Source organism: Lutjanus erythropterus, chromosome 2 (assembly GCF_056507025.1).
Source record: "Lutjanus erythropterus isolate fLutEry1 chromosome 2, fLutEry1.hap2, whole genome shotgun sequence".
NCBI classification, from domain to species: Eukaryota; Metazoa; Chordata; class Actinopteri; order Lutjaniformes; family Lutjanidae; genus Lutjanus; species Lutjanus erythropterus.
Window position 1 is genome coordinate 23,332,608 of NC_139318.1, and position 26,654 is coordinate 23,359,261.

At 38.2% G+C, this 26,654-nt stretch overlaps 2 protein-coding genes across 5 annotated transcripts; one reads left to right on the plus strand and one right to left on the minus strand.

Moving 5' to 3' along the window:
- The first annotated feature begins 1,406 nt into the window (after positions 1-1,406).
- On the plus strand, positions 1,407-6,046 carry arpc4 (actin related protein 2/3 complex, subunit 4). The gene is made up of 6 exons (XM_084733428.1): positions 1,407-1,527; positions 2,581-2,699; positions 2,825-2,936; positions 3,077-3,172; positions 4,083-4,253; positions 4,454-6,046. Exons 1-6 carry the CDS (start codon positions 1,525-1,527, stop codon positions 4,457-4,459), a joined length of 507 nt encoding a protein of 168 aa, XP_084589554.1. The 5' UTR covers positions 1,407-1,524; the 3' UTR covers positions 4,460-6,046.
- Positions 6,047-6,136: 90 nt separating this feature from the next.
- Positions 6,137-26,228, minus strand: LOC146331602 (6-phosphofructo-2-kinase/fructose-2,6-bisphosphatase 4-like). 4 transcript variants are annotated; one of them, XM_084733397.1, is made up of 14 exons: positions 15,651-16,119; positions 13,532-13,648; positions 13,319-13,415; positions 12,524-12,590; positions 12,338-12,412; positions 12,204-12,260; positions 11,231-11,352; positions 10,947-11,154; positions 10,689-10,835; positions 10,489-10,593; positions 10,250-10,379; positions 9,994-10,056; positions 9,508-9,572; positions 6,137-6,989 (listed from the first exon to the last, which is right to left on the minus strand). In XM_084733397.1, exons 1-14 carry the CDS (start codon positions 15,760-15,762, stop codon positions 6,930-6,932), a joined length of 1,425 nt encoding a protein of 474 aa, XP_084589523.1. In that variant the 5' UTR covers positions 15,763-16,119; the 3' UTR covers positions 6,137-6,929. The 4 variants fall into 4 exon arrangements, with proteins under 4 accessions (XP_084589523.1, XP_084589532.1, XP_084589543.1 ...); XM_084733406.1 differs by lacking the exon at positions 6,137-6,989 and adding an exon at positions 9,084-9,248; XM_084733417.1 differs by lacking the exons at positions 6,137-6,989; positions 15,651-16,119 and adding an exon at positions 26,075-26,228 and having other exon boundaries at positions 9,084-9,572.
- Between the last annotated feature and the right edge of the window lie 426 nt (positions 26,229-26,654).

The following is a 26,654-nucleotide window of genomic DNA, read 5'->3' on the forward strand; positions in this document are numbered from 1 at the left end:
AAAGTCTTCTTTCCACGGTCATGTATGCTATTGTGAAGGTGGTGAATATGAGATATCTAGTTTATGAAATAATCGAGTTGTCCTTAAAAAGCACATATTTGTGTAATCAAGTATTCCCTTAGATTGCATAAAATATTACAGAGTTGAAGCCCTCTGACCCCACTAGTGTAGTTACATAGCTGCACAGAGCTACACTTCTATATACCCCAAGAATCAAACAGAAATTGTATTTGTGACGTGTTTACAATTGAGAAAAGACAGTCTGGTTCATCACCAAGCCAAGAAATTCTATCTGAAAACTTTATAATTCAGTTCAATTTTTATTTCATAATTTTGGGGCAAGACTAGTACAGAAACAGAAAAATAATCTGTTAAACAAATATTTGATTTAAGTATGAAGCAGAGTGTTAAACCATGTTTTGTCTCTAAACAGCTTGTTGTTCTGTTGCAAGGACAAATAAACAGGAATTAAACAGTTTAATTGTAGATGCATAGTATTTACAGCTTAATTTTAATACGGTAATCTCTTTTACTTCTCCTGTTGAGAATTGTGGTTACTTGCATTGAGAAGAATCAACAAAAACAGTCAGGTAACAGAACACAGGATAGAGCAAAAATAAATAAAAAAGTAAAACAATAGTAAAAGGCTGTCACTTGTGCAGAGTTAGAGTTGCATTAGGTTAAACAAGAACCATGACAAATTAGCTGGATGGGTTGTTCATCCACTATGAAGGACAAAAAACAGTCATAATAAATAAATAAATATGCACTATTTATGTTCAAATGCATTTTTAATTTATTTATGTATTTAATAATTTATGCATTTATTTGTTTATGCTTATGCCATTTTTTGTCTTTTACAATCCTCCCCTGGTCTTATCTGGGTAAGCAAGAAATGGGTCTGATATGACAGATTTTTTTTATAATCGAGTCTTTACATCTGTTTGACTGAAATCCTGCCAGTCCTCCATCTGTGGAAGGAAGGAGGACAGGGTTCCAATACATCAAAATGAGGAGCGTTTCTCTATTTGGCAACAATCATCCCCAGCATCAAGGATTTTTCTTGGTTTAGTGCAGGGAAAAATAAATTAAATAAAATATATAATAAAAAAAAAATTATGTTAAATAAAATAGCAAGATCTCTACCAGAACGGACGGCTAACTTCTCTTTAGCTCTGACACGGGATCATGTTTAGAAGGGAGCCCTAGACCCGCGTGAGATCTCGCGAGGGTGATCGTTTTAGCCAAAACCACGGTCTTTCGCTAAAACTAATCAAGTGTTTTATGTCCTTGAAGCTTATCACATCTTAACCATACCATTTTTATATTTTGATACACAATTATTTTACACATCATACACAATGAAGACACAACGCGTAAAATACTCGCGAGACTTTCACAAATCTTGGGTTCCCTTCTAGATATGAATCAGAGGCCTGGTGAGCTGATTTCCGGTATGTTGTAGGAAAAGCTCTGACAAGTGTAGGTACTTCCGCCTTTAGCCGACTCTCATCATACAGAGAAATGGTAAGAGAAAATGCACATACCTGCTGATAAACCGACGCAGTTTAATAGCTAGATATATCAGAATGTGTAAATATTAAGTCGTTACCGCTCTTTGATTAACACTGCATTCATAAAGCAGGCGCAGCTCGGTTTTCCACTGGTCTAATTGTGCTAGCTTAGCAGGTTATTAGCTAACAGGCTAACGTTTGCTGCTAGCTGAAAGAGAAAATATTCGACTAAATTAAATTCAGCTCCGTCACAATGCAAGCAGAAAGTGACCACAGTGTTAAATACTGTAACTTGAAATGTTGGGCGTTTCGCTGTAGTGATATTTTGTTGCTAAGTAACGTAGAATGTGGACTGCAGTGATGGACAGAAGGACACATCTGTTGAACTATCTGAACTGTTGGTGAAACCCCTGATGTTGATGTGTTGCACCCTCAGATTTAAGAAAAAAAAAAAACATTGTTTAATTACTATTTATTCATTTGGGTCAAACCTTTTTAAAATCCCAGCTTTGCTTCCTACCATTCACAACACCTGGTGAACTAGCTGACTGACTCTTCTGCTAGTGACGTTACCAGCTGTCCAGATGATGGGCAGTTGTGCAGATTCTTACACATTGTAGTCTTATTTGTAACATAATTGATAAGACGTATTGATAATGTCTTAAAAATGGCTTTCATTAAGGCATGTCAGTCACCCTTGAAAGGTCATTGTAGTAATTTTTTCAAATGTGTGAACTCTTCAGTTAAACCCAATTTAGCCTCTGCAGTTTGAGTGCACTCATCTCCATTATATGAATTTATTATATAGTAGTTTTCATGTCAAGAGCACTTTACTGGAACCAAGGAGTCCAGGATCATTAACATGAAGTGGTAGTTATAGATACAGCCAATGGCCATATACTGTACATAATTAAAAGCTGAAATGTGACTAGGGAAGAGTGTGTTTTTGAAACTTGTTGACCCAAAGGACCTCTTACAAGTCAGTCTCAGCTGCACCTGCCTGTAGATTCAGACATTCTTCTCTAGGAATGATAATCATCTGCTCTTTCTTACTCTCCTCCTTCAGACAGCAACCTTACGCCCATATCTCAATGCGGTGCGTGCTACTCTGCAGGCCGCCCTCTGCCTGGAGAATTTTTCCTCACAAGTTGTGGAGAGACACAACAAACCAGAGGTGGAAGTACGGTGAGTGTCACTGTAGCTTTGAGTGTGACATTGGGGCGATTAAAACCGAGGAGTGCATGAAATCTGAGTTTCACCTCCTGATGCTTGTGGACAGAAAATTAATTGTGTGTTTCTTCCACTTTCAGGAGTAGTAAAGAGCTGCTTCTCCAGCCTGTGATCATCAGCCGTAATGACAAGGAGAAAGTTCTGATTGAGGGCTCCATCAATTCTGTCAGAGTCAGCATTGCTGTCAAGCAGGTCAGTCAGGCTGCTGTTAACCTTTGGTTATGTGTTTAAACACTGATACAAGACAAATGGATGCTTAGCAATTAGTAATTAATATGATTGATGTAAAGAACTATGTCCTGATTGTTTCTGGTAACATTCTGCTGCTGCAGGCAGATGAGATCGAGAAGATTCTGTGCCATAAGTTCATGCGTTTCATGATGATGAGAGCAGAGAACTTCTTCATCCTGAGGAGGAAACCAGTGGAGGTAGGTGGGCTTTGAAAATGGATCAGTTACATTAACAATACAGGTAGAAATCATCAGAGGCTCCACAATACAATATTATCAGAATGCTTAAGTCTATTTATTACCTTTTCTCCATTGCAAATTATGTCCCCAAAGGAAAACTTTGTCATCAGCTGTTTTATCTAAAAACATAAAGTTTTAAGTATGTCTCACTTCAATAATTTTGCTTTTATTCACGAAGCCATTAACAATGCTGGTTTTAAAGACAATGTTTCAGGTTGTTTTCAGGTTTTAGTGGCGTTTGACAGTGACACCAGCATTTCAGAGCAGAGAAAACTACTAATTTTTCATGATTTTGAGTTAATTTTATATACTTAGTGATTTTTTCCCACCCATCTAAATCTTACAAATTTAGATGGGTGGTTAGTAACACGATTCTGTGGTGTGACTATGAACATTTGAACAAAATAGTCTCGCACTCATTCATTTCACATACCTAAAAATCTGCTCGTAATGCTATTCACTTCATTCATTTCTGTTGCAGCAAAATGTGATTGTCAAGCAGACAGACTGACCAACACTTTCAACTTCCCAGTCCTGCTGTGATCTCTGCTAACGTCACCAGATAAAAACTCTGATAACTGAAAAAGCAATTCTTTTTATTATTCTCATACCAAAGAGTTTGCATTTGCAGTGTAAACAATTGATATAATAAAAGATTGATACTTGGCATTCATGTATTGATACAATATTACCAAGCAAAATTTTGAGATTCCCCCCTACCCCACCCCCTAACTGAGAGGGTTCAGGGAAATGATTTAGCAGTGGGAACCTGTCACTTATCACTGTTTAAAGTTTACCATCCTCAGCTCAGACATGTGATAACTGGATTTATAACAAAATTCTTTTATTGTCTGTCTTCGTTTCACAGGGCTATGACATCAGTTTCCTCATCACCAATTTCCACACAGAGCAGATGTACAAACATAAACTGGTGGACTTTGTCATTCATTTCATGGAGGAAATTGACAAGGAGATCAGTGAGATGAAGCTGTCTGTCAACGCCAGGGCTCGCATTGTCGCCGAGGAGTTCCTCAAAAATGTAAGTTGGAGTTTTTCCATTATTTTTACACTAGGGTATCTATGAGTTTTGTATATTACGACTGAAATGCAGTAAGTTATTATGTTATTTTAGTGTTGGAATGTTATCAGTATTAAATGTGATTGAATTATGTTATTATAGAAAAAATATTTAATGTAATCCTTCATAGCTTAGACATTGTTTTTGTTTTACTCTTGCAGTTCTGAGAGAGAGAGCAAGAGAGAGAGAGAACCCAGGAAAACATTCCTTTTGCAATCTTGGCCGTCACTGTGGAACGTTCACATCACAGGGCAGAGAGGAGACAAAATAATATCAGCCAAGAGAAGTTGAGCAACGTAAGACGTACAGTAAACATGCACAGGCCAATGGGTTTGACCCTTTAACCTTAAAATGCTCCTTTGCTCAAAAATATTGATGTTTGTACATAATGAATATTCACACCATTTTATTTCTGCCTTTAGAACATTAGAAGACATCAGGGCAGGTTCAAAAAAGATGTTTGTATTCAATATTAATGAGCACAGGGTAATATGGACTTTTTTTAATAAGTTAAATGTTTTTTTTAATATATACAGTATATATATTATATGCACATGAATTTAATTTTGCTGTTATGTCATGACAGACCTTAAACCATGAGGGCAATCAATTGGCACACATTTCACACAGAGTAAACTGTATTGTAAATGGAAATAATAAAAATAAATATACTTGCTGGCAGTGAAGATTAATAAAACATTATACTTTGTATTTTAGTGATTTTATTTTTTATATTCTATTGTGGTGTTATGAGGCACAAACAGCAGCTCCGTCTTTACCCCAAACATTGAATGTTTATTGAGTTTGACAGCTGGAGACAAACAAGGCATTTGGAATCATATTTTCAGTACAGTGATATATACAATATCAAATGTGTAATGCTACAGAAAATTTACAGTTCTCCAAAAAATGACATTGAAAATAATACATGTTGATTCACACACAAAACGTACATCAGACAAACATGCGTGTACAGTTTGCACAGTACTGTTATACTCATACAAACAGGCATTCTTTTGAATTCAACAACAAATTCATTTGTCAGACACAACCATTTTTTTTAAGTGACAGACTTACAATTAAAGATTTGTCATAGCATTTAACTGTGTTTCATCAAATATTAAAGCCGACAAAGTCCATCCCAAATCCCTTTTGGTTTGACCATAATGGTTACGAGAAGAAGGGCCTTATCTCAAGATTTAATATTACAGAACATGAGCTACATCTGCTGCATTTCCACCCAAAGTACCCTGAACTTTAGTCCCAGGAACTACTTTAAGGAACTTAATGACTCCTTCACTGTCTCCGTTCACACAGTGGTCTGAAGATTTGGATTCGGTAAATTAAACAGATGACATGAAAAAGCGACAGCATCAATCAGTGACGACATATAAAGCAACAGAGAGGCTATTTGTCAGGACAGGATATTTGTCTTCGACATCAGTCATCTGTTGTAAGCTTTCTTATGTAACTCAATAATGATGTGTTGAAGTGCATTTTTTTTTTTTTTTTTTGTGGCTGCAGATTCTTGCACACAAATGTTACGCAACGCAAGCCCCACCCCCTCATGTACATTTGGAAAGTACTGACCCCCTAGCAGGGACTTTTTGGGTGATAAAATAGGGTCTCCAAATAGTGTCTCTAGACCCCGGTCCCTGTGGCTGCAGGGTTTCTGCAAGTCCTTAAGAAGTCTAAAATCCAATTATCTTAATTTTAGGCCTTTAAAAGTCTTAAATTCAATTTTGACAGGTCTTCATTGAGTGAATAACCACTAATGCAAAATGTGCATGTACCTTTTTACCAGTATGTAGTCGTGAAATATATCTTAAACATTCATAATAAAATCTTAAATTTAACTTGCTGAAACCTGCAGTAGCCCTGGGTGGAAACAGACCGAGTTCCCCCAAAGTTTCCTAGTCCCCGGGAAAAGTTCCTGTGGGGCAAACACAGCTATATTGGAGAAAAAATATCACTTGCATTTACAATATTTCCATTGTATGTGGTCTAAGAATTTGACCATCACTTCTGGAATGTTTAACATTTATCTTAATCTTTGTTTACTCAGAGTAGACACAACGAGCACAATAGTTCAGCAACTAGGAGAGTAAAACAGTTCAAAAGTTTCTGCTCAACACTCAGGGATTAAGGACTTTGATTAACAGAAGTAGGTACAGTCTCCTCACAGTTTTTGGGGGGTTATGATGTTTGTTTTTCACACAAGAGAAACATCTTCAGAAACACCATATGGCAGTATACACAGTACACAATGCATAATACAGTGGATATTAAATATAATCATGGAAAAAGATGCTGAAAGTTAAGGGAATATCATTGCAACAATAACAATAGATTCACATTAAAAATATTGGCATTTTCCTTTAGATTTTTTCTCACTGGGAGTCGAGCTACAGTAGGAGTACAGTGTAGTTCACAACAGATTAGATGTATAAAAATGGATAACATGTAGTGAAAGTGCTTTACAGTTTGAGTGTGGGTAAATACTCATTTCTCCATTTCAGTGGAGAAGCTGCCATGGTGTGCTGGGCAGTTGAGCAGCACCGTTCCCATAATGCTGTTCAGGGGTCCGTAGAGAAAGTTGGACGAGGTCTCAGGTGGATCAGGAGGAGGTGCAGGAGATTAGAAGTGGGCTGGGACTGTTTGCAGAGCGTCATCTGTACTGCGCTGCACGTTCACATTCTGAAACAGTGACGAGAGGAAAGAACTGAGTTATAAACTGATCCTACAGTGTTTATCTGACATTTACAAACTGACTTTTGTTCACTGAATGATCTTCAAAACTTCAGTTTTGTTTAGTATAATGAATTAGAATTCATGTTTTCATTTGGTATTCCGAGGGTATATGAATAGACCTTGTCCGTGCCATTTTTTTCTCATAAAAAGATATTAAAGCTAGATTTATAGAGACAATAAAATATGCTCATGGTTCAGGGTCATTTTGTGCCACATAAATATCAAAATTATTCATTTCGATCACAACAGAGGGGAGCATTTCACTGTAGATAACTTTTCATACATTACTTATTGTTTTATTGAAACAAATCATTCAGTTTTCTTCTCAAACCTCCACTAAAATATGTGACACACAGAGGACTGCACTGTTACAGTCATTGAATGGAGAGCAGCTTTGACAAAATGACTGATCACAGATGTTTTCACAGAAAAAAGTATCAGGAGAAAGAGAATGACATTTGGGGGTTTTTTTCACTTCAGATTTATATTGACATCAAGTAAACCACAAACACATAAAATACGAAAAAAGTTACATCTGATGAAATAATTTAAGCATGTGTGTCATTAAAAAAACATTTAACACTATTATGAGATGATTTCAAAGTTGCACATCTTGAATCAAGTCGAGGCCTAGTGATTGAGATTTTAGACAGGATTTTTTAGGTGGGCATTTCCCCCTCAAATGTAAATAGTAAACAAGTGTTAAAGTTTATTTTAAAAGAAAAATATATATTGTGCATCAACTCATGCATCAAAAATGTGTGCTGAGGTTAAATGTATTTGTCACGTGTCAAACAAGTATAAAAGAACAGCAAGATTATGTAATATACATGTAAATAGCTTTATGTTAATACAAAACACAATCAGTGAGTAGTAAATAACATCCATTAGTTAAAAAAATGCCCAATGTTAAAATCTACATGGTATTTAAACACAGATTTACAAAACAATATTATGAAATGTGTTTTCTCATTCATTCACAATCATATTTATTCCAACACACATAAACAAACACAAACACACATTTGTACTTCTATACTTGTAAGGAACATTGACTATGTATTCCCTAAGCCCTCAACCTAAACTGAGCTTAAACCTAATTCTAATCTTTACTTTTAAATCAGTCTGAACCCTCAAACAGCCCTGTGAAGCTCCAGCCTTCAGAGAAATGTGTTTATTCCAAGGGTCCAAAAGGCAAACTGGTTAGCACAAATGTAGTCATAGAAGTACGTGCACACACACACATGCACGCACGCACACACACACACACACACACACACACACACACACACACAGCTGAGTGATTTGTCCTTAAACTGGATTCCAGTTATGTAGTTCTTACAAAGATGAAAAACTGAGGAAAATATAGTGGACCTGAAAGCTCAACACGTGCAGTATTTAGGGAAAAATGCTGCAGAACGATAAAAACATAACGGATGCGGAAATGCTGCAAGTCATACAAACACAACAAAAAACGCACGTTTTCAGGGGACATTAGAAAGTGATGAACATGGACGTACTCACCTGGGACACATTATTTGCTGTCAGTGGTGTTGTAAAATTAGCAAAATGTTCTTTCTTCAGCATCCTGATTGCATAATTCAAATAATATTTCAGATGTTTAATGTTAATCTAGCATTAGCTTTTTGCTAACTACTAACTTAATTCAATTCTGTATCATGCAACCAGAATGTTTAAACCCTACAAAAAACTTTTTATTTCTATGAAGTGAGTTGTTCATTGTTTAACTTAATTAGTTTTGTTTTGTTGTCCTTGTTCTTAGTTGTAAGTGAGTCAAAGTCCTTGGAGGTGTACACATACTTTAACCAATTCTGATTCTTCACTCACTTCCATTACTTTCTGTACAACTTGCAGCATTTCTGAATTTTGTCCTGTTTTGTGTTTTTGCAGCATGATTCTGTATTTGTATTGTCAACTCAGTGGAAATGTTTTCTTCATTTGCTTGTGTTTTGTTAAGCTGCAGTGTGTTGAGCTCTCAGAGCCACCGTAGGAAGGCCTCAGAGAAAAAAAAACAATGAGAGACAAAAATGAACTGAGAGAACAAGTTAACAATGTTTGCTAACAGGATGGAGGTAGGATCAGGTGTCAATGCTATGTTATAGTTGTCTCGGCTGCTGTCAGGAATCACTGGTGGACGGAGACTGAACACGGCTTCCTCTGCCGCGTGTGGACGATTTATATTCTCTGTGCAATGAGAAGACGAGGATGGATCAGCACTGACTGCTAGGGCTGCTTCAGGAGGGAGAAGCAAACTAAATACAATCAAAGACTTCCTCACGGAAAGTCACACACAGGTTTTGCAGGTGAAGTGGCTGCGAGACATCCTCCTCGCTGGTCACGAGTTGGTTGGAAAATGCAGTGAAGTGAATCACGCCTGAAGTGGATTTGAGTTGTCTACGTCGTCTGCTGAGAGACAATTCTGTGTGCTGGCTTGGATACCTACCTCTGGCTTGTCTCTGTGTGTGTTCACAGAGTCCACGCCTAGATAGATAGATTCCACTTTACATCCTGAGTGAGAGAAAACAAAACAAGACAGGGATCATTGTTAGTTGGAGATAACTTGTCAAGTCATCTTTGGTCATAATATTTATCTCAAAGATTACACTGGATAAATAAGACTATTATAAGCCAAACATAAGTGATTATTTTAATATTTTATTTTCTATTTTATGCTTTAGACGATTTTTGGGTAACTTGAAGGCAAAGTCTGGATTATTTGAAATGGGGTTGTATGAGGTAGATGGCAGTCAACACACTGAGTTTTGAAGAGCAGGGAGCATCACTACGGAAGCTAAACAATGTACTCCTGTGGACAGGGTCGGTATCTGTCGATAAAAGCCTCATATAACCCCACTTCAAACAATCCAAACTATCCCTTTAATGTGGAAGAATGATAATAGTCAAATGCCTGGAAAATTACAGAACTCACCATAAGCCATGGGGGTCAACTTCAACACAGTGTGCAAAGGACACTTAAGATAAGGCAACTCATCTATGGAGGCAGAGACCAAAAGTTACAAAACATCTGATAAATGTCGACGTGTGCAGAATATGTTGATATAAAAGTTGCAAGTGGTGCACAATACATTTCGATACTTTGCAATTTAGCAAAAGAAAAAACAATGTAAAAAGTAGCCAGAGGTTTTTTTTTTTTGTCTATTTTGGTTCCCGTAAATCCTTCATACCAGCAGTCTTGTCCAGGAAATATGCGAGAAGACATCGCATGACAGCCTGGTGGCAGATGACCAGAATGTTTTCCTGTCTTTCCAACTCCATGATTACAGGCTCCAGCCGCTGCACAAGGTCTTCATAAGACTGACAAAGAATCACAGACCCGTCAAAAACACACATATCAGGACACGAACAAATCCATTCACCTGTTTAAAAAATAAAAGAACCGTCTGGAAGAATTTCACACTCTCACCTCTCCTTTAGGGTAGCGGTAGCGGTACTTGTCCTGGTCTCTCAGTGCAAACTCCAGAGGGTAATGCTCTTGGATCTCTTCATACATCATTTCCTCACACACACCCTTTGTACAGAGGGGAGAAGACGTGTTTAGCTTGAGTATGCAACTGCTTTAAAAGGGGGTTATATTCATTTTGATGAGTACAGGAATTGACATACAGCATCTATTTCGTTGAGAGACTTCCACTGTTCGTAGGGCACTCCCAGACATTCGGCTGTCTGGATCGTTCTCTTCATCTGGCTCGTCCACACTTTGAGATCTTTGATGTTCTGGTCCTGGATGAATTTCCTCAGATGTTTGGCAAACTAGAGGGTAAGAAATGCATGTTAAGTCCAATGAGAGCATTGATTTCTTTTCAAGAACGATACTGACACATCTTTTTGACAATATTTTAAACTCATTATACAAACACACACATCTTTTCCTCTGGCAGACAAGCCAGAGTCTCCTCCGATCCGGCCCTTGATGTTGAGATCGCTCTCACCATGGCGACACAGGTAGATGGAGCGTGGTGTAATATGGATGTTCATCAGGTAATAGACAATCCGGCTCTGGATGTGGTCGAGGACGCGGTTCACCAGGTAACGGCGGCCCACGTCCATAATCTTTATGTAGGACAGATCTCTGCAGCGAGAGGGTCAAGTCAGCCGTCTGTGATCATGAGGAGGACGTTTAATCTGACCTAAGTGTGTATCCTCACCTGTCCAGAACTTCATCCAGTGGCTGATAAGAGGACTCGTAACACTTGATCCTCTTCATGAAGTCCTCGATGGCCTCCTCTGTGTTACAGTGGATGTAGTCTGGGCTGCCCAACTTAACTTGCTATAAAACAGAGGAAACACAGAGAGAGGATGTCAGCAGAGAAAGAGGAAGTTAGCTATCTGACACTAACTTAGGTCTTTCTCACATGGAGTGTGTTTGTTTAAATGTGAACCAGAGCTTGAAATTCTTCTTAATTTAAACCTTAAATCTGACAAAGCCTTCACATTGCCAAATTATACGTAGGGCTGTACGGCATGTCATTGTTTTAAAACTCCAAACTTCTACTTAGCTTTTCAATTGAAGCTTTGAATGTCTGACGTCATATTTTATGATGTCATCAAAAAAATATATAAAAAATAAGTTTGAATAAAATAATTTATCATATTAAATTAGTCTGTCTCTTTTTTCTGAAATCCACCTTCTTTAATGAATATAATCCGTCTGTTTCATCAACATAAATGTAATTCATGGTGCAGTTCCCTTTGTGTGTGGCATGTGAGACAGCAAATTGTTTTTGACCACAATGAAAATGTTATTTTTGAAAGATGCCAACTAATATTTGCCTGAAGCAGAATATCTTGTATACTGTAAATTTTGGAAATTATAATATCTATCTTTTTCAAATAAATTTTGACTTCATGACGTTTCAGTGCTGCAAAGTTATTGGAAATGTTTGAATCACACCAGTTGGAAACAAGCCCATGCAGCCACCACTGGAATCCAATTCTACAAATAATAATACTAATAATATTAGTCTAGCCTAATATTTATCTGCAGCTGTGCAGAAATACAAGGTTTAAACAGAATGATAGAATGATAAAAAAAAAAAAAAGCTGTGCAGCACTCAAATAGAAATCAACATCCATTGTTATGAACAAAGCATATATATAATAAAAAGAAACAAAACTTACCACTATGTTTTGTGCAATGACATCTGGGTCCTCACACACAGACTCCACGAAAAATACCTGTGTTGACAAGAGAGTACAGTGAACTTGGAGGTTGTCAAGGCTGAATTAGATACAGCCATGCATTGTTAACATACCTTGAATCCGTTCTGCTCAGCGAACTTCATGATGGTCCCTCTTCTTTCTCTTGTCGTATTTGTGGCATCGAAGACCTGAAGCAGCAGGAAGAAAAACATTCCTCATGCAGCCCTGAGGCACAGCACATGTATTAAGATTTTTGATCATTTGTCATGAAGAACTTGGGAAGAGCATCAAAGACTCACCGCCACCTGTCCTCCTTCGACACTCAGGTACTGACGAACATCATTAAGTGCCGCCATCGCACACTGACTGTGGGAAGAAAGCAGACAGAGTCGGTCGACTGAGAAGATTTGTAACGCAGCGTTTGTTCTCCAGCCAGCTACTTCGACTGCTGGATTTTCATTTTGGCAGACGCGCTACAAAATTTCAGTCTTATCTTTTGATGATGTATTTCGTAGAAATTTGTCACATGTGAAAAATGAGACAACCACAAATTAACAAGTTTATACAAATTATAGTACCATGAGAGTATTTAAACAGTGTTTTTTAAGGTGAGTTCAAGAGTTCAAGGCAGAGAGAAGATGATTAAAAAATGCTGTCACTGATAGAAAATGACCAATATTGTTTGGATAATAATCAATTAAAAAACAGAGTGTGCCAGTGTTCAGTGACCTTTTTCTGTAACAGCACTGTGTAAGTTATCAATTAAAAAGCTTTTCTTTTTGCCGTGGTATCCAAAGAGTTATCATGTATCAGTTGTTTTATGATGCTATTGTATCAAACTTTAAAATTCTGGTATTGAGACAACTCCACCGTAGTATCGTGTAAACGGTTTATAAAGTGCCGGGCTGGTGAACCATGTGCTGTACAGAGCCAAAAGTCTGCAGATTTGCACCTCAGCAGCTGATTTCACAGATGAAATCTTCCATTCTACTTGAAAGAGATTTTAATCAGTAGGTGAAATTTTTGGCTGGATTCATGGTTGGCCAACCCTGCATGAGACGGGCTGACAGCCAGTGACGTCAAGACGGACTTACCGTCTGATTTTTAATCCTTCTTCATTATCTGGACGGAAGAACTCAAAGGACTTGTAGATCTTCAGACACTCCCTCCGGTACTGGCCAACATTGAACTCTGTTACACATGAAAATTTTGTATTTTTAACATTTTACCCATTTTAACCAGTTTAGCTTGTTTCTACTGAAAGTCATCTATAAACGTGTGTGTGGTCGTTTGGGCGTAGCCGATACCTTTTGTTGGCACACCAATCCAGTTTAAGTAGCGTGTGAGCTTCTTTGAGATGTAAGTCTTCCCTCGGGCTGGAAGTCCCACAGTCACAATGAGCGTTGGGCTGTTTGTCATACACACTGTGAGACAGAGAAAGAGACAAAAACACAGATTTTTAATGGATTTAATTCATTTCTCACACATTTAATTAGTTGAGCACAGCTTGTCAACACGGCTTCATTCAGCAGGAGTTTAATTAGTCTAGAAGGTTGCTGATAATTACACTAGACAGTGAGAACACGTGTCGAAGAGATTTCATATCTCTCAGTGTGACATTGACACACATTACTACAGAAAGTTACTGCCGGAGAGCTAATGTACCATCACTACCACTACTGAAACTGTGAAGTGACTGAAAAACCAAGCAACATGTTTCTCTGACGCTTGGCAGTTTGGATTTAAATCCTATCAGCTCATAAGGACAATAAGAAAAGATGCAAATAATCAACTGAATATAAGGAGGAGATGAGGATGTGCATGTAGACAGTAGGAGGTCTCCATTTTGTCACATACTTCTGAAAGACCTGGACAGAGACACGCTCTGGTTAATTAAAGACAATGGGTCAGAAGAGTGAAGCTCAGGTTTGATCTCTGCAGTCTGTCCTAAACACCAACGACACTTCAGACTTCACTGTAATTCAGCACGTCTCACAGAGCCACAGGAAAGCTGAGGATGTTTTAATTACCTTCTGTTGTCTATGTGATTTTTTTCTTATTCTTACCAAAATTATTAAGCAAAATTTGAATGCACTTTCTGCGTTTGCTATTATTCAGCAGTGTCACATGCAAAAGCAATCATGGCGAAACAATTCATTGGTCATTTTCATTGTATTTCATCAGTTAACAGTTCATTCAGCTCACAATCGTTGCAGCACTTAATATTAAATATGCTTCTCAATAACGCTTTTAAAAATGCTTCTGCAGTTATTAGAAACAGAAATTTTGTCATGTTAATGTTGAAAGTAAGTATGTGATTATGACTGAGACTCATGCTGATTGGCTTAATCCAGCAGTATTTGTTGATAAAAGCAGTATTTCTTATGACTAACTCAGACTTGATGAGAAATAACGAAAAAGGTAAATACATGGTGCGCCCTGATTCCAGCCTGCAGTCCCTTGCTACTTGCCTTCCCCCAACTCTCTCTCTTAATTGTTAAATGACGTAAATAATATAGAGTTCTCAAAATAGCCATCTAAAAAAATATTATTTTTATTAAAACTGTAATTTGTAATAAACTAGTTGAAAAGTCTCAGCTCAAAGTACCCAACTCCTGTCTAATGAAAAATAAAAACATTAACAGTCTTCTCCAGAGGTTCCTGCAGAGAGAGCATCCCTCTCCTCCTCACTGACAGACTCTTCAGTGTCATAGACTATGAGGGACTACAGATTTTACACTGATGTCCACAGACACTCTTAAAGAGTATTGCACACCACGCACAAAATGATTGGAGATTAAGTCGAAGAGGGTGAAGTGTTTTAAGTGCCAGAAGCAGGACTCCCTGCACCCGGTTTCAAAAGGAAAAACAGCGAATTGACTCAGCAAAAAGAAGGCAGAGAGACGAAACCAGACTGGCTGAAATGAAAACCAGCTGCTCACTCACACGTCCAGACTGGAGGGCTAACATCATCAGACATGTTAGCTGCTGGTGGAGGTCCGAGTAAACTGGTGTATTTGGGTCATGTGTCTGTCATATGGTCAGATTAATTTCAGCGATCTTCTAATTATTCCCTCAAACGCGATTCAGATTTAACTCTGTGCATGTGATATTAGAGGAAAAAATGTACCAGACAAGCTGAGCATGATGCAACATTGCCAGGCACAAAAAGGCGAGGGTATTCGAGACTTTATGAGTGCGCAACACCTAAAACAGCCGCGCGTAATTGTCACATAACTGAGCATCCAGATGTTCACAGACAGGCTGTGCTCAGGGAAACATGCCCGGCGTGAAATATGGTGAAAAAATAAATGAATAAAAAAAAAAAGAAGGAAAGAATATTATCAAAAGCCCGTCTCCCGTCAGCTCCCAGTGACATCTTTTGCGGCACTTGCCGGTGTGGCCAGCTGCATCATCTCGTCTTACCCCGTCTCTGAGCTATGTGGCCGTTCCTGCAGGGCATCCAGATCTTCCTGAGCGGGTTCTGCGTGAGCTCCCGCGGGGAAGACTCCAACATGAACTCCTCGTTGTCTAACATCCTGGATGATGTTGGACCATTAATGCTACCCTCCTACAGATACACTGAGGCGGTGGGCTGCAGCCCTGGCAGTCTGATTCAGCAGGCTGCAGGGGGGAAGGATGTCACATATCAGCTGAGAAACAGCAGTTTCTCCTTACCGTAAAGACTGGAGACTGCGCGCAACACAGAGTGGGAGAGAAAAACAAAGAGCTTGGTACAGGATGTAACTTTGCCTCACCAGCATTTAGGTCGTGTTATTGCATGTTAGTGTTATCACGGGGATAATCACACACACGCTGGTTTCTAATTGAATTCATCAGCACAGAAATACACTACATAATACTTCAACAAATCTGTGGATGCAAACTACAAAATCCTGCATAAGACATCTGGAATGTTTCTTTTTTCATGGCATTGTACTACTACTACAAAAACACAGTGTTTTGTGTTCGCATACTTTCCTGGAAGTGCTGGAACAAACAGTGACCGCATTTGTTATTGCCACATAGTGTGGTGTTTTCCTTCAGAGGAAATTGAGTGGAAATTAAAAATGAAATTTGGGCTTTTAAGTGGTTAAGACCGGGAAGACCCCAGAGTCAGTAATGACATATTTACTCAGAAGATATATGCACTTGAAACACATTTGAAAAAAATAAAAACTACTAACTACTACTTTCAGCTTTTCCAAAACTCAGCAAGAAAAAAAAAAAAGAAACCTGCAGCCCCCCCATTTTATTTTATTTAATTTTTACATTTTAATTTTCATTTATCATTGATGTATAGTCTATGCACTAAATAAAAATAAATGTTATAATATCCAACTAAAATGTGCATCACAGCCTACATCAAGAGGTGGCTGCCTTTTCCTTTCAGTTTCACCAGTGGCTAGTCTTGAATCTCTCTGGGCTCGGTATGGATGACAAAAAAAAAAAAAGAAGAAGAAAAAAAGGAAAATGGACAATTTCATTGTTGTGGCTCCAGACAGATTTTTTTTTTTTTTTTTTTTTTTTTTTTTTTTGCTCAAACAGAGTGAGAAAAGATTGCTGACCCCTGGATTAATTAAAAATGAAATCCAGAATTAAACTATTTATTTGGAGACTAACAGTGTCCAGTCTGTTCTCTCCTTTGTGTCAAATTGTCTAATCAGTCCATGAAAATTGTTAAATCCAAAAGACAAAGAAATATTTCTTACTTTACAAAAAATATACCTTTCTTCTCGGAATATTAATGATTAATCAAACAAAAATCACTGCTGAGAATTTAATCAATTAAAAATGTATTAATCGCAAATGTTACCATTTCTCCAGAGCTCACAGGTTTTCATCATGATTCGGTTTGACCTGCCTTGTTAGTTAAATGGATGTAATTGTACCTCATTTGACATTGTTTTGTTTGGCTGAAACATCTGCATAATAAATGAGCAGCCATGTAAAGCAAGAACCTTATTGTTTTATTATTCTGTTTGTTTAAAACTTGTGCTTCGAGAATTGTTTCACATTCCTAGTGTGCAGCTAGAACCATTTAAATAAAGGTTAAAATGAGGAAGAACATGCATTTTGTATCTTAACATTTTCAACTGTTGGTTAAGCAAAATGCACAAAATTTGCAACCCTACTTTCTTCCATAAACCATTATATTAACAAATGTATCAAGATCCACAGCAAGATAGTCACATGTTCATCATGTTCAGGGATGGGAGTTTGTTTAAGTTATCTTTTTATTCCACATTCTGCTTTTTGTTATCTTGAAGAATCATGTTTAGTCCTTATTTATTTATTTATTTAGTTATTTATTTATTTAGTTATTTATTTGCTGTTGGCTAAATACAATAAATATAGTTCCTTAAATCCTTTTCACAAATATTTCCAGACCATAAGCAGCACATCCAAACTCTCCTTTCTAAGAAAACACCTTTAGTTTCATTATTACCGTAATAACGCAAGGAGTGAGCAAAGAGAAGCGGGGGGAGAAGCAGATGTAAGAAGAAAAACAAGCGATCGACTGCTCGCATGCAGCACACATGGGCAGTGAATGCAGCTGGGAGCTGAACCAATCAGAGAAGAGACGAGAGGCGCAGCAGCCAATGGGAGAGGCGGATCGGGGATATGGAGGGCGTGCAGTCAGCTGGGAGCTCAGATAAACATCATCCCGAAAAACTATCGTTACCTCCAGTTTTACACGACCCAGTCACGGCCTCTCACAGCCCAGATCACACAGACAAAGTGTGGCAAAAGTCAACAACAACTTCAACTTTACACACACACACACACACACACACACACACACACACACACATATTTTCACTGTAAATGGTAAATAGCTTAAAATTGTTGTCAGTTTATTTCTGCAGATCAACTAATTGGTTAATTGGCTAATCATTTCAGCAAAAGACAAAGTGATAATAATAAACTTTATCTATGTCTTTCATCTTTCATACAAAATATGCAGCTCAAAGTACCTTACATTAAAAAAATGAGCAAAAACAATAAATACAATTATTAAAAATCAGTCAAATAAATTAAAAAATGTAAAAGAATAAAAGCCTATTTTTTTTTCTTTACAGCAGTGTGATGATGCCAAGCCAAAATATATTGAATTAAGATTTGTACAACCAAAGCAATAGAAGGAAACTCGTGACAAAACGCTGACTACAGCAAAGTCCAGTACAGCAGCGCTGCACAACACTCATCAGCAAATATCTGTATCAAACTGCTTCAAGTTTCAGTTTCGAGTGATGACTGAATCATTTTAAATTTATGACATCATGACTTGAAATGCACCTGGATTGTGGGGTTCATAAAGGTCTGTTTGTTCCCAGCCTGGTGAGACTTCATGTAGTAACAATGATGTGACATCAGGCGGCACTGTGCACTCACTTTACAACACCACATGTGAGACTGACTGAAGTAGACAATGTGTGCATCTTTCTGAGGGGAAATCACACCGTTCAGAGTCTGATGGCTGCTGTGTGATCAGTTCAGCATCGACTGTGACAGTTAACACATCCAGAGGTCAGAGGTCACTGCTTTCAGACACAGTCAGCATGTCAGCAGGACTAATCCCATCAGCAAGACACCACACCTCACAGCTTAGACTAATAGTCCCACACACAAACGTTTCCTTAACTGTCAACACATACGCTCGAGCGCAGTAAGCCCACAGGTGGAGGGGCTTTGAAGGTGTTAAACTAGTTCATCAGCTGTTTGACAGACAGTAACAGCTGGTAAACGTCACGGCCAAACTGCTGGAGAAGCACACACGGAAATTGAAATGTAAATAGACGATAATAAAAATCCAGTAATAACCATCTGGTTTGACAGTTGGTCCCCTTTAAAGACTACCCAGAGCACTGGGCATTTTAAAGGGACAATTCACCCCAAAATCAAAAAATGCATATTTTGCCCCTGACCTGTATTGACATTTATCAATCAAGATTGTTTTGGTGTGAGTTGCAGAGTTTCGGTGATATCAGCAGAGATGTCGGCTTTCCCTCCAGTATAATGGAACTACATGGCAATCAGTTTGTGATGTTCAAAGCACCAACAAAACACATTTGAAAAATTCAAATCCAGTGTCTCTTTCCAAAGATCATGATCGGGTTACTCAGGATAATCCTTACACCTTGTTGTGAGCAGTTTCGCGTAAGAACTGTTTCCTTTCTGCAGTAGAGTCTCCCAGAACTACTGCTGCTGCTGCTTTCTGATACAAAGCAAGTAGTTCCTACATGAAACTGCTCACAACAAAGTCTGTGGTCTATCTTGTGAAACTAGGTCATGACTTTTTAGAAAGAGACACTGCTTTGAAGGGTTTTATTTGTCTGATGCTTTAAGCATCACAACAAAAGTGCATTATATTGGAGAGATTGCACACTACTGTATACAACTCACACCAGAATATAATCTAGGTCGCTAAATAGCACTACGGGCCAGGAGAAAAATATGCATATTGATATTGTAGTGAACTGTCCCTTTAGGCTTTACCTGCTTTGATACGGTATCTAAAACAGAAACTATTCACACATGAGTAACAAAATAAATAAAAACCTATAAATCAACTCTACAATTGATGACTTGATGATATTGTAGCTTCTGGTTTCATCTCCTCTGATTTGAAGATTTTGTCAAAAGTCTAGACTTTTCTCCATCAATACATGAAATCCTTCATTAAGCAGCATTTCTTTTTAATTTAGTCTATTAACAGATAGAAAGAGCCAAAAGTCAGCCCTATTTCTGGTACATACATCCATGCTGTCTGTCTATGCCATAACACAAATACCACAACCATATACCAATCAGCCAGCTGATAATCCTCGATGTGTGAGGGCAAGTAAAATCACCCCGACACATCTATCAGACCAGACGTTAGATAACCAGCAGGGCGATTTGAAAAGAAAGCGTGACAAAAGGTTGCATAAAACAGATTCCTTTGGATGCGATTTAAATCTTTGTTAAAACGTCTATATCCAGTGTGGGTCAAAGGTCAACAACAACAATTACACAAAGACATTTTTATTTTGTGCCCTTATGCAATCACTGCTACAACAGGTGTGTCATTTGGGGCTGAATGCCAACCTGCAGCATTTATCAATCTCCTGTCACGTTTCTGCTGCTCAGTCACTGCCAGCCTCAAAGCTTCATAGTTCTATCTAATTATGTTATGTGGTGCATGTAACAGAGAAGGAAAAGAAAGCATCATGTTGAGTCTGTAAATAGTTATTTAGGCTAGAGCACAGTTGTTTTCATTTAAAGACTTCAAAGACTCAGAATATGGTTTCTGGTGACCTTCTACAGTCGACATCGCACAGAGGAGCGTCAGGATTCTCTAAATCCATGGTTCAATTTGTCTAGTTGATGAGTTTAAGGTCATTATTCAACTTAAACATATATATTTTAGGATAGATGTTGATGCCATTTTCAAAATATCAAGTCATGACTGGTAAAGATTGACAGATGTTTGGTTTTAAAGGGATAGTTCATCCAAAAATGAAAACTGAAGGTCGGGTTTAGTTTTTTAGTCCAAAAAACACTGCTGGAGTTTCACAGGAAAACAGTGATGTAGAATCTCCCAAACAATGTAAGTTAATGGTGACTTTCAAAAACAAAAAAACTAACAAACAAACAAACAACTGAATAAAAACCCATAAAATGCCTCCATACTGCTCGTCTGGTGTCACTTTCGCGTGTCCACACAGTCGTACCACAAACACCCAGTTCAGATGGTGTGCATGTGCATGTGAACGTATCTCCAAGCTAAGGAAAACTTACAAGTCAACTTGGCATGTCGAGGCTTTGGAGACTTGGATTACACCAAGTGAGCAGCATGGAAGGATTTCTTTTTCTGTATTTTTTATGTTTGAGAATTGGTCACCATTCACTGAAACTGTTTGGGAGATTCAGCAACACTGTTTTCCTGTGAAACTGCAGCAGTGTTTTGTGGACTGAAGAACTAAACCTGACCTTCAATCGTCATGAGGGTGAGTAAATAATGACTGAGTTTTCATTTTTAGGTGAACTATCCCTGTGAACCCTGACAACTGTCATTCACATTTTGATTATGATATGTTTGACTCAATTTTGCTTATTTATTTGATAAATATTTGATTTACTATTGAAATTTTGAAGTTAATTGCACCAACATGTGACTGATATTTGCATAAAGATGTAGTTAACCCCTGTTTTACTGCTACAACGGCCTTCACTCTTAAGGCTTCTACAAAATGCTAGAATGTGACTGCAGGGATTTGCCAGACTCTGATCTCTGATGTTGAGCTATCTGGCCTGGCTGGCAGTTGGCATTCAAACTCACCCCAAACGCGTTGGATGGAGTTGTGGTTGGGATTATGTGCAACCCAGTCAAAATTCTCTTCCTCTGCACCAAACTTAGAAAAACATTTCTTTATAGACCTCGTTTTTGGGAACAGTTTGGGCCTTTCTTCTTTCAAGGTGACAAAGCTAGAATCATGCTATTGTCTAAAATATCACTGTATCATTGCCCATTAACTGAACTAAGCTTTCTGGCCCTAACATGAAAAACAGACTTGCAAAATAAAGTATGAGGACAGGGGTGCTCACATACTCACCCATGCAGAATATTATCAGTCTGTGCTCTTTTGTGTGTTTTATTTTTGTGTCTGGTCAAGTGCATGACCCATCCCTCATGGGATTATTCAGACACATTTACTAACAACAAAACAAACACTTCACAATGTTAACCCACCATCATCTAACAGCAAAACACAACAGCATTATCCAAACATAAACATAAACCTCACACAAATAACGCTTCAGGAGATATCTCGTGATGGAAATATGACAAATATACAAACACAGCCCCTGATGCACAGGACACAACACACGAATCCAAACAAGAAGAACTATGTCTGCATCCATTAGTGCCAAATACTGTATATTTGACCCACTTCATAAAGCAACAGTCTACAATCAAACCTGAGGAATTTATCCATCATATGTTACTTTTTGCCTCCTTTCTCTTCCTTTACTTTAGAAAAATATTCAGAAAATGCAAAAACATTTTTAAAAGTCTTACTCAATGCCTAATACCCAAAAACTAAATCAGGAACATGGAATGTATTAAACAATATTTGTTGTAGCCTGAATCAGTGGTTCTCAAGAACTCAAGACAGGACCTCTAGGCGGTCACAAGACCATTTCTGGGGGTTGACAGATGGTTGTGGAGAATAAAATAAATTACTGTGGCAAGCGGCACATAATGAGAGCCAGGAAGCAGCTGTCAGTGACGTCAGGCCCTAAGAAACATTCAACATAAGGGACAAGCCTCAAAAATATAAGTGTGTCAGATTTCATGTGTTACACAGTAAACCCTGAACAATCAAACACGGACATGACTGTACTGAGGGGTCAAAACTTGTAAAGTTTGAGAACTACTGGCCTAAATCATGATATAAAGGGTGGTATAAAATGAAATGAGTTTCATATTTCACCTCATTACCTCACAATACTGTCACACCTCTGCATATTTCTGCTTATTCATTTGTCATTGATTGAATGCCAGAAAATAGTGGGGAAAAAAAATGCTGATCACAATTTCTCAGAAGTTCAAGGTGATGCCTTAACATTGCAGGTTTTGTTCAGTCAAATCCAAACATATTCATTTCACACTGATATAAGCAAGAGAAAATCAACAACCCCCACACTGAAGTATCTGCAAGCAGAATTTTAAGCATTTGCGCTTAACAAATGACTTAAATGATTACATTATTATCAAATATGTTGGCAATTAATTTTGCATCGATCAGCTATGATAAATGCACTAATCATTTCAGGACTCATTTGTACGTAGACATAGTGTAATCCAGAATGGGTCTACAGGCTGCTATTGTGTGACATGTGACAGCTTTGTCTGAGCCCGATTAATAATAGATTAATGTCTCCATTGTACTGAAACGTTTCTACATTTACAAGCATAAACATGCAAAAATAATATCCTGAACTCAAATGCTCCCAGATGCAAAACATCTGCTAGATGAGGGCACAGAGGAGGCAGGCATGCAAGTACTGCATAGGCATCACACATAGCCACACAATGTAGGCTAGAACTGTGCTTGGAGCCTATAATGAGATTCTGAGTGAGCGGGTGAACTTTCCCCCAGATAGAGAGCAGCAGACACAGGGAGGGAGGAGGGAGCTGCAGAGAGTGAGTGAGCGAAGGAGGAGAGGGAGTGATTTATTGTGATTATTCATAGCAGGGATCTAACGGAGATAAAAACAGAAAAAAAATAAGGATTACCGAGTAAAATAGAAAGGTGGAAAAAGAGGGCAAAAGAAGGCAGATTTACTGCAGCCTCTCAGGCATGGAGATAAATATCCTGCAGGGTATACAGCTACTGTGGAGTGTAGTTCACATAGGGATATAATCTGTGTTGGGTCTGCTGCACCCACTGAAGCAAATTTCTCTTTCAGTCTGCAGCTCTAAACACATAAGGGCCATGAGGGCACACTTGAGAAAAAGCTAAATCAATGCTATACCAGCGTCTTCTTAAAATCATTTTTATATCCCAGGAAGTACGGCTTAATATGCACAAATGCACGATCTGTTTCTATTCGTTCTTAAAATAAAACAGTCCAAGTATGGTGCTTTGTATCATGTTTTTCCTGTTTTTCTGCTTAACCCCACCTCTGAGTGTGTGTATTGGCAGCCAGACGATCAGCAGAGCACATCTCCTACTCACAGCACAGCCTGAGCTCTGTTCATCCCTCGTACATCTGCACACAACGGCTTGGGCGGCAGACATTTAAACCACTGTGACCATATTCGTACAAGGAGCAGCAGTGAATCCCTCTGGACACAAAGTCTTTGTGTCCAGAGGGAGGCATTCTAACTTTGTCGGAGTTTGTCCTCTTTGCTGCATGGTGTTTGTCAGTACAACAGCACAGGATGTGAAACAAGCCCTCCAGGCTCCATGACCAATAGAGTTATGTAACAATCTATTCTTATAATAATAACTGAGTCATTAGATTATATAGGCCATAGTATTAGCTTTGGTCCAGATGCCATTCATATGCTCATAATCCTTTGTGGTGTGTGAGGCATTCACCAGGAAGCTCAACGAGAGAAAAATTACAACAGGGTGGGTTTGACAACAGGCAAAAGTAAACACAGAGAAGTTCAAGTTAATGTTTAGAGCAATACTCAGCAGCACTTGTTAGATTAGGATGTTGGGCCCAAATTAACACTGAAATCTCTTCTCCATCTGTCTTATCAACTGCTACACGTGTTGTGGAAAAAGAGAAGCAGACAGTACAGTAGGTGTTTGCAGTAAATATGTTTACATTTGATTACATTTTTGTGACACACATTTTAAGGCAACAAGAATCACTATAGTCTTATGTCTGATGATATGGTATATATTGCAAAAAAATGAAAAACTTGAAAATGTCTTTCATTAAATAACAAACCTGATATGTACAGCATTTTTTCTTTGTTTCCTTTTAACTTAAAGTGCCTTTTCTTTCCCTTTTAATTAAAATAAAATCAAGGTAGCCAGCCATTACATCTGTCATGAATTGACTTAGGCAATAAATGCTTATATGTACAATTGCAAAACAAACAAACAAACAAACAAAAAAAAAATCAATAGTAAGTAGCAAATGGGGATTTATTGTTTCAGAATAAACTATGCTAAAATTCTAAGTTAGCATCTGTCTCCTGCAGGTGCACAGCAGCAACATGGGTTTGTTTTGCTTCAGCGACAACATTGACATCTCAAAAGACATGATGCAATTTCATGTTTTCAATATAAAACATGGTGAAATGATATCAGTGTGCTCAGCACATTTTAAGAATACCACAATAATACTGATAACACTACTGATATCATACAATTGCTATCATATAATACTGATAACTACAATAATTTTGGTCACTATAATGAGATGAAAATGAGATTAAATTTTCATACCGTTTAATCTGTTTGAAGCAGTCTTTTTATGAAATAAAATGATTAACCAAATAATATTACGGAACATAGTCACAGTCAGTACTGAGGTATGAGGCATGGTATTTCTAATCATGATATTGCAGCATTTGATATATTGTTACACCCCTAATAACAACCAAACAATGCAGGTATATAATCACCGTGTGAGCCATATGGAAGGCACCTAAATCCAAGATGATCCAAAAAACAGGTGTTCCCTGGTTACAGTTGAACTAAAACGAGCCTTGATTTAGGTCAGGGTATTCACAGATCTGATCATATTCTCTCCTTCTGGCACACAGTATGTTCACACAGTATTTCCTCACCACCATAAACATGTCAATAACTCACTCTAGAAATCCATCCAACTGTCAAAACAGATCAGGATGGATCTAATACACATCAGTTTGCAGGTCTTGAAATTATAAGATTATATTAAAAGAGATGATGTCTGAAACATTTGCAGACAGTCAGTGTTTACTACTTCTGGTTGTCACTCTATTAACTGTCAAACCACCAGCTAGCTAAAAGGCTAGCTACTAGCAGTTGCAGCCAGGCTTAACAACATACAGGAAGATGCTAGCAACCAAAGCATCCATTTGCAAAGTAACAAACTACTTATTTACAACACGAAACCTAAAACATGAAGTCTTTCCCACATTTCAGGGCAGTGTGCCGCAGTGTGTCCCTCCTCTCCTGTCAGCTCTGGAGCATGCCTACGTGACTCTGGCTTGTTTACTTCATCCTGCATGCTAGCTGTTACAGCTGCTCCCTCTGTAGCTCTCACTGCACACAGTGTCGACTCACAAACTGTGTCAAAAAAACAATACAAGAAAAGCTAAAGTGAGAGTCTAGCTGGAGTGCGCGTCCTACCTGCCCTGTCCCGCGTGTTTTTCGGGCAGCAGGAGCCCCTCATGGTCCAGGTTTAAAGCCTCTCGTTCCCAGCGTGGTGAGGAGTGGACCGTCCCTACAGCAGCTCAGGCTGCAATGAATGAAGACAGAGAGGAGAGGCGCGCTCAGTGTCGCGTCCACATGCACGCATCCACATCCATTTGTTATTGTTTAGCTGTAATCATGTACCTCCATCTTTACCTCTAAACATGTCTAGATTATGCTTTAAGCCCTTTTCTACATGATTCATGTTCGGTCACACATGCGCCAGACAGAGCATGCAAATGTCCCTGGACCCCAGACCACAAAGGACCCCCAAAAGCCTCTGATTCACCATGTGTCAGGTGTTTTTTGGTCATCATTAAAAGGTGAAATATGCAGAATTATTAGTAAAGAGAGAGATAGAGAGTGAACAAAGTGATGGAGCACAGTGAACAGTGAATTTGAGAAATTTTATTTTATTTTATTTTATTTATTAAAAGACAACAAGATCCAGGAAGTCTTCCTTGAGATAGAGTTATGCAGAGAACCACAGGAGAAAAAACTGAGGCGCTCCATCTGT